At 34.9% G+C, this 13,888-nt stretch overlaps 1 protein-coding gene across 1 annotated transcript in view; it reads left to right on the top strand.

The window, feature by feature from the left end:
• Window positions 1-13,888, top strand: part of DUS2 (dihydrouridine synthase 2) — a gene marked incomplete at both ends in the record, with an annotated part of 26,858 nt that extends 12,970 nt beyond the window's left edge. The window contains 9 exons of the mRNA XM_080638378.1: window positions 126-191; window positions 3,498-3,568; window positions 4,033-4,119; window positions 6,554-6,722; window positions 7,720-7,841; window positions 10,291-10,434; window positions 11,600-11,687; window positions 12,353-12,426; window positions 13,651-13,888. Of these exons, the coding sequence (XP_080494504.1) occupies window positions 126-191; window positions 3,498-3,568; window positions 4,033-4,119; window positions 6,554-6,722; window positions 7,720-7,841; window positions 10,291-10,434; window positions 11,600-11,687; window positions 12,353-12,426; window positions 13,651-13,888 (1,059 nt within the window). The remainder of the gene's footprint in view (window positions 1-125; window positions 192-3,497; window positions 3,569-4,032; window positions 4,120-6,553; window positions 6,723-7,719; window positions 7,842-10,290; window positions 10,435-11,599; window positions 11,688-12,352; window positions 12,427-13,650) is intronic.

The raw sequence follows: 13,888 nt of genomic DNA, 5'->3' as shown, positions 1-13,888 counted from the left end.
GAGGAATACTTACTAGTATTACATTGCGCTTATTTCTTTGTATCTTCAAGAGAGAAAGGAGGAGAGCTTTATTAACATCACTGTTGTGATCATGTTTTTGTTTCTTTCTCTTTTCCTTTCTCCAGATACTGACTACCCTTGTTAAAGGAATCTGTAAACCAGTAACCTGCAAAATCCGCATTTTGCCCTCAGTAAGAACAAATTGTTATGCTGAAGTGTTTAGCTGTTGCTTATTTCTGTGATTTAAAAGTGAATTAAGATGTACAGTATTCTAATACACTGGCATTTTAGACCTGCTATTGTAAAATAGTACTTGGAATTATAATTTCTGTTTGGGATGCTGTCATGACCTGAAGGGTTATCTGGCCTGTGGGCATATAGATACCATGATGGTGGGCTTCTCGGATTCCATGATACACAAGGACACAGAAACTTTTAGCATCTAAATTCCTCAACTTTATTAGATTACAACAAATAGCACAAAAATCACCATAGTAAATATGCTAGATAAAGCAAGATACAAGTATATCTATCCCAAGCTATTACGCATTATTAGCAGCAATAAACAATAATATGACGGCAATGATCAATATGGCAGCAATCAGTTATAGCAACAATCGGTAACAGAAACAAGCGAGTATGTATGTACTATTACAGGTTAGTACAAACTTACCAGTAGTGAAGCAACTTTATCAATAATACAACAGCAGATCTGATAGAATTCTTTATGCATATATATGTATGTTCATGGTATAAGACTGCTATGAGGTACATTAGGCAGATCTCAGAAGGAAACCAGATCATCCCAGACAGAAGGACAAAGTGATCCCAGAAGGGAACCCAACCATCCCGGGAGTAGGAAGACAAACTGAACCAACTCCAAAAGTAGGCCTGGATGGGGACCAATAACGTAACAGAGACACACTCCAAAGATTATCTGTGTCGTAGAGTTTGGAATCAGCCAGGCATCCTTGGCACAAGTCAGAGATCTCATAGAAAATTTATGTGGAGACTTTAACCTGTTTAGGAAAAGTATGTGCAGCATGAGAACTTGTCAGAGAGGCTCTATTTTTGGATAAAAATGAAATAATTTTCATGGCCTAGAAACACAAGAGGGCATAGAACACCACCCCTTGAGCAGCTAGTAGATGCTGTTAATTCCTGGTTTTCACCTGGGGCAGCCAATAGATGATTGGTTTTTATTCTTTCAGACAATTTTTTTTTCCAGACTTTTCCTGTTCTTGCAGTTTGAACAGCAAATGGCAATTACATATTGTTCTTTCTCAGGATGTTTTTCCCTTTTTCTAGACTATTTTTTGCTTTTTCAGATGATAAGTTGATGATATGGTTCCTTAGGTTTACACTTACTGATGGTGTCTCAGGATGTGTCCAGTACCAGAGCTGCACGTACCAGGGATGCTTTGGGTTCACAGGCCTAGTTTCCAGGCTAATGGTTTTCCGACTGGCAGACATTTTCTCTCTCAGTATTTTTCAGAAGATATTTTCTTCTGTTTGGTAATTTTCCCCTTACAACCAGGTGCCATTTCTGTCTACTCACATCAGACACCAAACTTTGTTTCTTCTCTCTAAAAAGTCGAGAAAATACTAAACATTAGATGTGTGCACGTTTTATTCCATTGAACTCCAAATGTGCATACTTCCATTAAAAAAGTATTTTAGTTCTGTTAATTGTAACCTGTTGAGTTAATCCCAAAGCTTTTGCTGGTGGATAAGCACTAAATGAAAATAAAAGGAAAAATGCACTGATTTTAAAAGATGACTGACAAATGTGGAATTGACTGAGCATAATATCATATGTACATAAGAAGAGTGCAATGAACTTGGAATTTCTTCAATCTGCTTGAAGTTTAAACTTCAAGAGAAGATGACTATGGTGTTACTTTTCCAAATTCCAACATTCAAATTAACGATGAAGATTACAGTAATGAAACTGTGTTTACAAAAGAAACTGCCTGTACTTTATAAACTACTCGTATTCTACACTGCAAGGAAATTTTGCATTTACATCCAATGATACCCAAATTGAAAACAACTTCTGCAGCCTTTTTAGAAACTCTTTGATGGGTTGAAGTACTGAAATTGCTAGCTTATACAGGGAGGCTCAGAATCTTCCTTCTCAGGAACAGCACCTTCATTGCAATTAGAATTATTTTTTTCTGGCGATTCTTGGGTACAATCATTCATTTCAAAGAAATTATGGTAAGACTGTTATATTGCTAGAGCTATTGCATATTGTTTTGTCAGTATTTTGCTAGAATTTAAGTAAGAACATAGTGAAAATATAGTGATGATTTTCTTTTCTTACAGCTGATGTAGCTTCCTTACTTTTTTTTTTTTTTCCTTCCTCCAGTTGAATCCTCTATATTTTTGAATCTCCAGGAGATGATGTGCCTTCTCTTTTAATGACTGGTTATTTTGCAATTCTATATTTAATTACCTGCCTAGATACTATGATTGTGTATGACCTGGATAAGTATTTCTGTAGATGGATGAACTGTAACTGAGCTAGCTATTGTCCAAAAGACATTTACATGTGCACTTAAAACGATAAAATGAATAAATGAAGCCTGTGTCAAAAGAATCAGTAACTGTCTAAGTTAGTTTGGATTCTGAAAGTACTAAATGAGAAAACTGGCACATTTCCACTTTATATTCTACAGCTATCCTAGAGCCTTTTCCTTTTTGTTTCAGCCTGCTTTTACATAATGTCGTCCATCAGAATAGCAGGTAAGCTGCTGTCATTCCGTCTGTGCCAGCTGGAAGACATTGCACTTCTTAAAGTCTGAATGTGCTGGTTTTTTTGATGAGCCACAGATGATTCTCCAGCTTTTGAAAAGAAAATTTGCCTCATCTTTTTTATTTTCTCCCTTTCCACAAAGCTGCATAAGGCAGGCTAATCCAGCAGTGTGTCAGATTTCTTTCTGTCTTCTAACAGCATCTTAACTCTTTGAAGGTACACTGTGAGCTTCTCCTTTTTCCCCTCTGTCTTTTGATTCACTGGTCATGTATGAATATCATGGGAATGTTTTAGATAATAGTTAACATTTTTAAGACACGTATGAGAGGAATATTTTTTGAATGTGTGATTACGTGTTACATTGATTTCAGAAGGGATCCTCTTATTAAGACGCATTTTAATTATAATTTACAAAGTACTCATTAGATAGGACTTTCTAATTACACAGTCTAAAAACCTGTTGGACTATATTCTTTTATTACAAAATACTGTGTTACCTGGTTTGAGAAAGTTTGTGATCTGTAGTTTCAAGAAGTATTGAAAATGGTCTGTTATTTTTGCCATAATATTTAGTATTTTGCTTGAGGATGTGAGATTATGCACTTTGGGGTCTACTGCTGAAATACAGGAATCATAACTCTCTGGTAAAAGTCTTTCAACATTTGTTTCTACAGCGGTCACATGATAGTTACTCCTTTTTCTTTGAACTAAAATCGTGTCATTCTGTTTTATCCCTCAGGTGGAGGATACTGTGAATCTGGTAAAGAGAATAGAAAAAACTGGTGTTGCAGCCATTGCAGTCCATGGAAGGTAAATCCATTTTAGGAAAGAGAGACTTTAATTTTTTTAGTTTGCTGGTGAATTTAGCACAGTAAGATCTGACTAGAGTATACCCTACATGTAATACATGTTTCTGATTTCAACTGTTAATGAAATCTGTATTGTAGAAAATCAGGCCTGTAATTAGGCAACTGAACTGCTTGCTGCTGTTTTTCTTAAGTTTTTGTTTCAAAGACCAAAACAAACTAAAATTATCTTTCATCCTCTGTATCTAAAAATGCTGACTATGTGGCTATGGAATTACAATAACAATGTTTTAAAATGCATTTGACATAAAAAAATTTTGTGTTAAAAAAGTAAATATATATATATATAAAGTAAAAAAGCAGAAATAAGTATGTCTCAATAATCTTTAGTCATGTCTGCTGTGATTCAGATATCTATAAATTCCACAGGAAATCTTTGGTCTTGTCTTTCTTTTGTTTGTTGGAAAGGAAGAAAGAGGAGAGGCCTCAGCACCCTGTCCACTGTGATGTGATCAAAGCCATTTCTGAAGCAGTCTCCATTCCAGTAATAGCAAAGTAAGTGCGACTGATGAGCTTATTACTGCCAAATGCCTGTACCTAACTTAAGATTTGCAAATGCAGGAGAAAGCCTTTCACATAGGGCTAATCCAAGGTTACTTTCTACCAAGGATCAGATCTGAACAGAGATAGCAGTGACAAAAGTTGGCCTTATGAAATATCACCATACCTCAGTTTTCGGTTTAAAAATTTCATATATTTTTCAAAAAGTATTAACTTCTGTGTGTCACAGTCTATCCTGGTTGCATCCAGCACTTAAATTCTCTTGTGTTTTTAAGCCCTGTGCAGCGACTGGTTATATATAAAATTATCTTAAGGTCCTTTCCAACCTTAACTATTCTATGATTCTGCGGTTCTGTAACTCTGTCACTGTTTATCTTGGGCACTTGCACATCAGAGATCACCTGTCCCATTGCTCAAAACCAGTGTTATATCCTGCGGCCTTACATTTTCCGCAACACCTCCTTGGTCGCCAGACATATGGACATGATCCCACTGAATCTTTGCTTGTATCAATAGATTCTTCAGTAACAATGTCACAGTAAAATAAGTAACTTGGTCTTAGAAAAGTTTGGCTACAAACAGGTGAGTTTTAAGAGTGATTTTGGAAGCAGAGGTAATGAAAAGTATCAAGCTGTATCAGAATGTATCTGATCTACCTGACCAACATCTTCAGATGTTGACCTCTTTAGAAGTGGCAGTAGGATATCCTTGGCCAGAGAAGCAGCGTCCTTAAGTGAAGTTCTCTTTTCACTGACCTTGAGTTTTCACTGAAAAGCTGCATCTCTGCAAACTATGTACTTGGATCAGGAACCCGAGAACTGTTTTCCTGTTACATTTTTTCTGTATAAAGCACTTCAAAAGTTATGGTTTTCCTGTTACATTTCTCTGTAGAAAGCACTTCAAAAGTTACAGGTTTTAGTATCAGAAGGCCTGTTTCTGTACTGGACAAAGGGCATATTCCATGCTGATTATCTCCGTTGATGAACTTTTTAGTGGTTCACCCCCTTTCTGGTTTCCAGAATAATTTTTTAAACAATATGGAATGAAAAGAGTAAGAAAGATTCATGTTGTACATTGCCATGAATCCTTTGCCTGCGTAGATGAGGCTAACAGTTTTTTCTTATTAGACTTTGTGCATGTCACAGAAATGTCAGCTCTGTTTGAGTACTTTCTGTGATGAAGTGTGCAAGTAAGATGAAAAAATATCAAAGGTTTGCTGTTCATAAATTGCTTCTAATTAATCCTTATATCAGTTTACTTCTTTGGAAGTGCCCCAACATGCTGAACTAACCTTAACAATCCTATTTTTTTAATGATTTCTTTGAAAAGGATATGAACTTTATTTTAAATCTACCTAGTGAAATTTTTCTCTCTCTAAAGAAATGTAAGTGTACAACTTGGAATCTTGCTTATTAAATATACTTGATCCATGGTACTTGATCCCTGCTGCAATTTATTTGCCTGGTGTTTTGAAAATTTTAACCATTTGTGCCTCAAGCTTGGTCAGGAAATACACAGGAATGAATAAAAGTAGATTGATCCTAGAAAAAGACAAGAAGTTTGAATTGATTCTATAATTTCTAGAATATTACTGTGTTAATGGAATAATCTTTCATTAGTGTAGGAAACGTGCTTGTTCTGTCATCACAGCATAAGTGTCTGGTTTTAAAGTAATTTATCATTCTATAGTTTTTATTTTGAGTTTGACAGTGTTTCTGCTTTTGAAGGGATAAAGATCCTACTTCATAGTTCAAAAGTCCAACTTTTACATTTAAAGGATATAGTGGTGGGAAACATTAAAAGAAAGAAAAAATTGTTTAAGTATTCTTTTCGCTTTCTAGCACATCTGACTTGCTGACTTGAAAGCAAAGGCAGTACAATAGAAGCAGTGCAACCTTCCCTTAACGTTAAAGTGCTCCATGATTGATCCAGACATATTACTTGTAGCTACTCTCCATATATTAGTTCCAGAGTGAAACAGAATGATGCTGCCCATACTTGTTCTTAGTATCCGACACAGTTAATATGAACTTGAAAGTTACAGAACTGGCAATAACAAGGTATCATTATCATCTACAATATGGAAATGATTCTTTGTGAGCCTTAAATATTAAAACTGTGTGAAAACACCCAGTTTGTATAAAACGCAAACTATTCTTTCTTCATAAAAAGTCTTCTACTTTCAAGAGAAGCATGCAGATAATGAAAAATACTATATAAAATCGATGTTTTAGTGAGCTATTGCTAATAAAGCTGTCAGACACATTTGTTCTCTTAAATTTGGGATTATATCCTAAATAGATTCTGCCACCATAAATAATGTAATATCACATGGAAGTACAAAGCTGTGTTAAAGTAGAAATAGTAGCAAATAAAACTTGATGAAAACTTAATAAAACATGATTATAACAATGATCTTAATTTTCAGTGGAGGATCTCATGACTTCATCAAAGAATATACGGACATTGAGACCTTCCAGAAAGCAACAGCTGCCTCTTCAGTAATGATAGCTCGTGCTGCCATGTGGAACCCATCTATCTTCAGAAAAGAGGGTTTTGTTCCTTTGAAGGACGTAATGCAAAATTACATCAAATATGTATGTTTTTTTGGAAAATCTTACTTGTAGTTAGCATTAATTAGATTTGTTAATCAAATTCTTACTATGCTATCTTAACTCCTCATAACTCCAAAGCCTTAGGCTCTGGGGATATTTTAACATACTGCATATGACATGAGTCTTGCAAATCAACCACTGCCACCTCTGTTGTATTTTGTTCAGGAAAAAAGTGTTCAGAAATCTGTGTTTAGAAGTCTGTATTCAGAAGACAGTCTTTCTGGATAATTCTTTTCTTATGTACCATGCTTTTTAGCCCTAGTTTCTTGGGAAATATTTATGAGGCTTACATGGCTATCTAAATATGTCTGGGAATGTAAAGCTAATGACATGTAGGAGAACTCTCTTGATGTTAGAGGTGTGCAGATAATATCAAACAGAAAAATGAAGGAATGTTAAGTACTGAGTTGCTGCTAGATTAAATTTTAGAAAATAACTGCTTTTCACAAATACTGTCAAGAGTTTTTAACAACGGAAAAGCAAAGGCAATGATTTGCCAATAAACTAATGCTGTAGATGGTCTTAAGGTCCTTTCCAACCCTAACTATTGTGTGATTCTGTGATAGTAGTACAGTTCCATTCGCTGAGTCATCTGTTATAGAAAGCTTTATCTATTATTCAAAATTTTAGTAACAATATGAAATTTATTTGGAAATCCGTGGCTTTGATCATGCCATCAATTCAAAATTTTTTGGGTTTTATAAATTTGAATTGCCATTAACTAGTTACCAAAATATCACAACATTGCTAGTCAGTATGTACACTGGTCAACTATTTCTTGTTAAGTATTTGAATAAGTTGAACTTTGGTTCATGAAAGCATGCCAGAATAATCAGATTATACTCACATTCGGGAGTAGTCTTGAGTATCTTGCTGGTTTCTCTTTCAAAAACGATTTTGAAAGTTATCAAGAGACATGAGCATTATATAAGATAAACTTGTTTGATACATTTTTATATACATTGTCTCTCTCCTTCAGGCAGTGAGGTATGATAATCACTATACCAACACAAAGTACTGTTTGTGTCAGATGTTAAGGGAACAGTTGGAAACTACTCAGGGTAAGAAACTGCATGCTGCGCAGTCCACACAGGAGATCTGGTAAGTACTTCAGAAACAGGAAGCAGGAATTGTGCTCTCTGTCAAACTTGCACTTCTCTGTCTCTAGTATTGCTTGGTATCTCACACTTTCAGAAGAAGTTGCAAAAAACAAAATAAACCAAACAAAACAAAACAAAAAAAAGTCCAGTTAGTGAGATGTGCAGTGAACTTTCCAGGTTAAAATACAATAAACTTTTCTAGGTTTTTTCCATGCTCAGATTTTAAAGCTTTAAGCCTCATGTTTATGTATTTGACGTACCAATTTAAGTGGTGCTTCACTGAGCAAATATTTCTCCAGTACTTGTATTAACTGATTAAGAAAAGTTTCACCATTCTCGAGTGTTAGTCTGGAGCCTCAATAGTGTGGAGCTTGTCTTCTTCCAGGGATATTTATTTGTTTTAACTTTTCCTTTTCCATGTTGTTTTTTTAATGTTACAATGTTATATGACAAGGTGTCCTTTTAAAACTAACATTTAGAGATAAACTAAAGCCAATGTATATAAGTCACCTATATGTCACTTAGATGTATTTCTTTTGTGCTGCTTTTCACACCTGAAATATCCTAATAAATAATGACAACCTTTTGGGGGAAATATAGTAGCTTTAGTGAATCTCTTCATCCTGGACATATGAAACAGTCTGGATGAAATCTCTCAGAGGGAGAGAAAAAAAGAAAGAAGGAAAAGTCTGAAAGAAACCATAGAATAAACATGTGATTAAAGAATTCACACAGAATGGAGGGACATTCAGGTTTAGGCCCATTCCAAACTGAACAAAATAAAGGTCTGAGCTTGCATGTGTCATACCATGTTGTGTGCTATAGTTATCCTTCTGATGCAATGGAAGGGAAGAGAGTCTCTCTTTTTTTTTTTTTTTTTTTTTTTAGTAAAGTAAACAGTTTGAAACGGTTTGTTATCTTACATGTATGAAAACGAATAGAAATGTTGAAAGCTTGAAATATTTTGCAAGTGGAGTTATTGTTTTTTAGCAAACCCTAATAAGCATTCTGTCCTTGTTCAAAATTAATGGAAACACCTGCAATCCTTTTGCCAGTTTATTGTGATTTACCAGTTTTGGCTCTCTATAAACACTGCTATTCATGATTATTACATTACAACACAATGAAGGGAATTTGTATTTTACATATATGAGGAGCTAGCCTTCATTATTTGTAAAGGAACAGTGGAATCTGTGAGCAACATTTAAACTTTGCAAGTTGCTTTTCACTTTTACAATGTAAATAATTAAACAATTTTTAGTATATACTTTACTATCCATTTTGTTTATAGTTTTCCAATGTGGTTAGAAGAGAGATAGTATAGCTTGAAACTGAAACAATCTTCTACAACTTCAAAACAATCTTATCCAAAAGGGTGGTGATGTTTTCTACAAAATGAATGGTAATGCGTAGTATGCAAGGAAAAGAAATTGTAAAGTAAGAGTCAATCCTTTAAACAGGTAATTAGCAGAGCCACAGTTTATAGACATGAACACTGAACAGAGGTCTAGTGTAGAAGTTTTTGATGGTGATCAGATGTTACACCCATTTGTGATTTTAACCTCAGTACTGAATGCAGGAGAACAGGCTGCTGCATTTCAGACAAAAAAAATTACATAACAGTACATGATAAATTGTCTTATTTTAGAAGCATCGGTAAGTACTATTCAGCTTCATTGCTTTTCCACTTTAGAACACTGGAGAGGGCTTTGTGCTCAGAATTCATTTTGTCATTGAGCAGCCCTATACCAATGAGCATTCTCATAGCAGCTGGGAAGTAAGTTTTATTACGCTGCAGGTTTTATTGTTATTATCACCTGTAGAAAATGAATAGTCTCAGTTTTTCAAAGTAGTTGCAGCCTGCTGTGGATCTGAAATTTAAAAGGATTTGAGGCTCTTGCCTTTGACCCAAATCCTGGTTGCTTGTTCATTTGTATTTGGGCTTGTGAATAATCCTATGAAGTTAGAAAACCATAGATTTTGAGATATTTGGATGTTAGTGTTTATTTCTTATAGTATTTTTAAATACTAAAATTGGAAGAAGAACCAATTTCCTACTTTTTCCTCATACTGCCCTTATACAGTTGAGTCACTCTAAGATGTTCTTTTTTGATTAATTCACCTGCAAGTTATTAATTTAGCTAATAACCATAACATTGCAGGGCCTGTATTTCTGATTGATTCTGCCTGGACTTTCAGGCTACAAATAGAATATACAGTGCTGGAAATGAGAATGTTGAGCCATAAGTAGAAAAAGAACATTATCTGATAGGAATTGGAGGAGGAAACAATAAAATGTCCCTGTGCAGAATATCGCCACACTTCCATGTGATTCTCTGTACATATATACTCTACTTATATACAATTGATTTCTATATTTTTCTCTATCATAATGTGATAACAAAAATCTGCAAGCTGATCTCTAATACAGAGGAATTCTGTTTGAATAGTGAAGCCTTTGAAATGGCTGACTTCTATGAAAAATCAACAGCTATTTTTGAAGCAAAGAAAACATCTTCAGAAACTGAGAACCAAGATGAAGATGACCAACTGGAAGATCCAGATGTAATAAAAATGGCTGTTAGATTTGACAAGTAAGAATGCAAATTAAATTTTTCACTATCTGGCATGTGTACCTAAAAACTGAATTTCAGTGCCTTATAGCTTTTTTTGTTAAGTAACAGTTTGCATATCAGAGCTTACTGAGCGAATTTTTATGAAGCAATTTGTGTACATCATTACATAACCACTAGCATCACCACTTTTCCTGTGCTATTTGGATGTCATAACATGTTCTTTAGCTCCAGGCTTCCTGAAACTGCTGAAGTCTCTCCGTTAACTTATTAAAAATGCTGAGTGATTAAAAAAAAATCAGACATGTGTATGTAGAAGAATGTGAGTATACAAAGATAAACAGTTCAGTTATTACTTTTAGTGAAATTTGACTAAAACACGATACCTGTTCTAGAAAAAGTTCTGCACAAGTTTCAGGATACTCTTTTCTAAGCAAAAAACGTATGTGCTCATCTGCAGTCTTATAAACATATTCCAGTCATAAGGAATTCATTGAAAAACTAATTCATGATGTTATAAACAATATTACTCTAAGTAGCCTTGGATTATAATCTGTGAAGTTTATAGAATTTCTGTTGCTTTCCATGTTATGTCTGTGTTTGCTATTTTTGCTATGTTTGCTATTAAGTCTATCAAATAGCTCAAGTAGAGTATGATATAAAATGCTACCTGACTCCCTGAATACAGTGGCTTTACAGTATTTCTTTTTTTTTTTCTGCCAAGTACAAGAGGCTGTAATTCCATGTCAGTATCTGAATCAATGCCTACCTTTCCTAACTTACTTTATTTGATAATTTTGCTGTCATAACAGAAGCAGCTTCGCTTCTTTTTTCTAGTGTTTAATCTTATATCGCTGCTTATAATAAGCAATGTCAAACTGTATTTTTATTCTGTGTCATATGTTTAGTTAGAATCTCCTTTCTGGTATGTATTTTTCCTCTAGTTATGTTACTACAGAATGTGAATATTTGGAAAGAATTAATAGCAAAGTTTAGATTTTATTTTATATGTTATGTTAGCCATACTATTTTTTCTAATAGACTTATCTAATAAGAAAGCAACATTTTTCTCATAGTTTGAGCTGTAAAATTAAACCACAAAGAATAACTGGTAATAAAATAAACAGCACAATTTGTTTTAAAATAGACCTCTGCACAGTTGTTGACCACAAATTTTTCTGTCTAGGCGAGAATATCCACCACAGATTACTCCAAAAATGTATCTTCTGGAATGGTGTAGGAAAGAAAAGCATCCTCAGCCTGTTTATGAAACTGTGAGTTAATGAAGAAACCCTTTCAGATCTTTTCCTTTGCCTTGTCTATTAAATTAAGTATTTTAGAACTCAAGCTAGTGAGTGAGAAATTCTGCTTCCCATTCTGGTGTAGCTCTTGAGTAAGCAGCTTCAGAAATGGTAATACACATTACCATGGAATATGTGTATTGAAATATGGAGAATATGGAAATAACAGCTTATTTCATCAGAAAATAAAAATCTTAAAATCAGACCTTCAGTCTGGTTTTAATTCACATGTGAAAGAAATTGCTTTAACTACAGGTCATTACACAGGAGGCCATGACTGACTGACTGACTTTTACTTCCTCTGTGAAGTAAAGCATTTGGATTCAGAATGTTTTCTCTGTTTTTGCATGCTGTTACAGGTAGGAGCTATACGCAACCGGAGCAACTGCTTCGTTAGATGGGATATTATTTGGTTTGGGTTTTTTCAAGCAAAAATATTTGCAGTTTGGCCAATTTCTTTATATCTTTTAATCTTAAATATGCAAGTTTAAACTTGTGGTGTGATTTACAGTATTTTTAAAGGTGGTGCTTGATTATGGTGTAAAGACAAGAATAACAAGGGACTTAAGGTTGTTTGTTGTTGTGATATTGCTATTTTTTGACAGCCCACTCTCTTTTAATTCTTTTTTTTATTCCAGGTTCAAAGACCACTGGATAGATTATTCTGTTCAGTAGTGACGGTAGCTGAGCAAAAGTACAGATCAACTCTCTGGTAAGCAATTCTTAATGTTTTTTTCAGCTCTGTTGTAATTGTTTCTGAATTTTTTGCATAAAACTTGCAATGAAAACGTACTGAAGTTTATCCCACTTGACTCAGAGAGAAGTCAGCTAAAAGCTACCTTCTAAAGCTACCTCTGGAAGAGAGAAAGGATTAAAAATTTCTGAGAATTGTCTGTGACACGAGGAAGTAAGTGTTAGTATTATCAAGTAAACCATTACAGATTTTGATTCATTTAGTACATTAGTCCCCAAATCGTATTGGGAGGGGAGCAAATAGGTGATGTGATTCAGTGTGTCTGTGAAGAGGTCAGAAACTAAACCAAGGGAGGCAGAAGGGAATGTTGGAGGAGGTAATGTCTTCAGCCACTGCAGCAATTCCAGTTTCAATAACAAGTCAGGATTAAGTGTCTATATGCAGTGAAGTGCAGGGCAGTTTAGTGGCTTCTCAGAGATCACAGTTAATCAACAGTTTCAACCAAGGCTGCTCTGAAGTTGTGAAAGTATTTTATGCAGTCATCTGTTAACACTGGAGTTGACTTCAGGCATTTGCCACCTGCGTTGATCTTTATTTAACTGCAAAACTAGAGCTCAGCATTGAACATTTTAAAGAGGATAAATGCACACAAGAGTTACTGGTGCTTGCAGCATTCCGATTCAGAGACTTTAGGAAGCTCATCTGACACAAAACTTTGAGAAGAAAATGTTTTCAAATACTGAATTTCACAGATGTGTAATCTGCAGTCCTCAGAACTAACAGAATTTTTATTATTATGGAACAGTTCCTGCTTGTGTCAGGGTCAATGAACTTGTAGACTTACCAGAGTTTATATTTGGACCTGACTATTTCAAGAAAATTGATCTTTCAAAACTCAGTTGTTTGTTTAGTAATCATATTTGTAAAAATAAGCTTTCCGAGGATTGCAACCACTTCGGCCAAACACACATTGACTTCATACCTTTGAAATGAGAGTTTGAGACACAGGATCTGATAGAAACAGATTTTCTAGGAGTATTACATCAGGAGTGGTGCATCAACATTAACAACTAGCAAGACTCAGTTTCTGGAACTAACCAATTTTGTTCTTCTGCTATGACACGACTGCAGATGCTGTTTATTTCACAATGTTGCATCAGAGACAGATAATGGATTGTCTCTTGGCAGTGTAGTGACTTCAGTTTCTACTTTTACCTGTGCTTTGTCTGGTTTGCTCTTCAGGGACAAGTCAAAGAAACTAGCAGAACAGGCTGCAGCTATTGTCTGTCTGAGAACATTGGGTGTCCCAGAGGGAAAGCTGTGTGAGGGAGAAAATCACCTGATTAACAAACGCAAGAGGGAAGAGGAGGAGCACTTGAATGACAAAGACCATGGAGAAGATCTTGCTGAGCCTTCCCATAAAAAAGCTAATTTTATTGAAGAAAGTTCTGACAGGAATGTGCCTAAGATGCCACAATAG

Source organism: Psittacula echo (assembly GCF_963264785.1).
Source record: "Psittacula echo genome assembly, chromosome: Z".
NCBI lineage: Eukaryota > Metazoa > Chordata > Aves > Psittaciformes > Psittacidae > Psittacula > Psittacula echo.
Note: the sequence above shows the minus strand (reverse complement) of the source record. Positions and strands in the feature narration are given on the sequence as shown.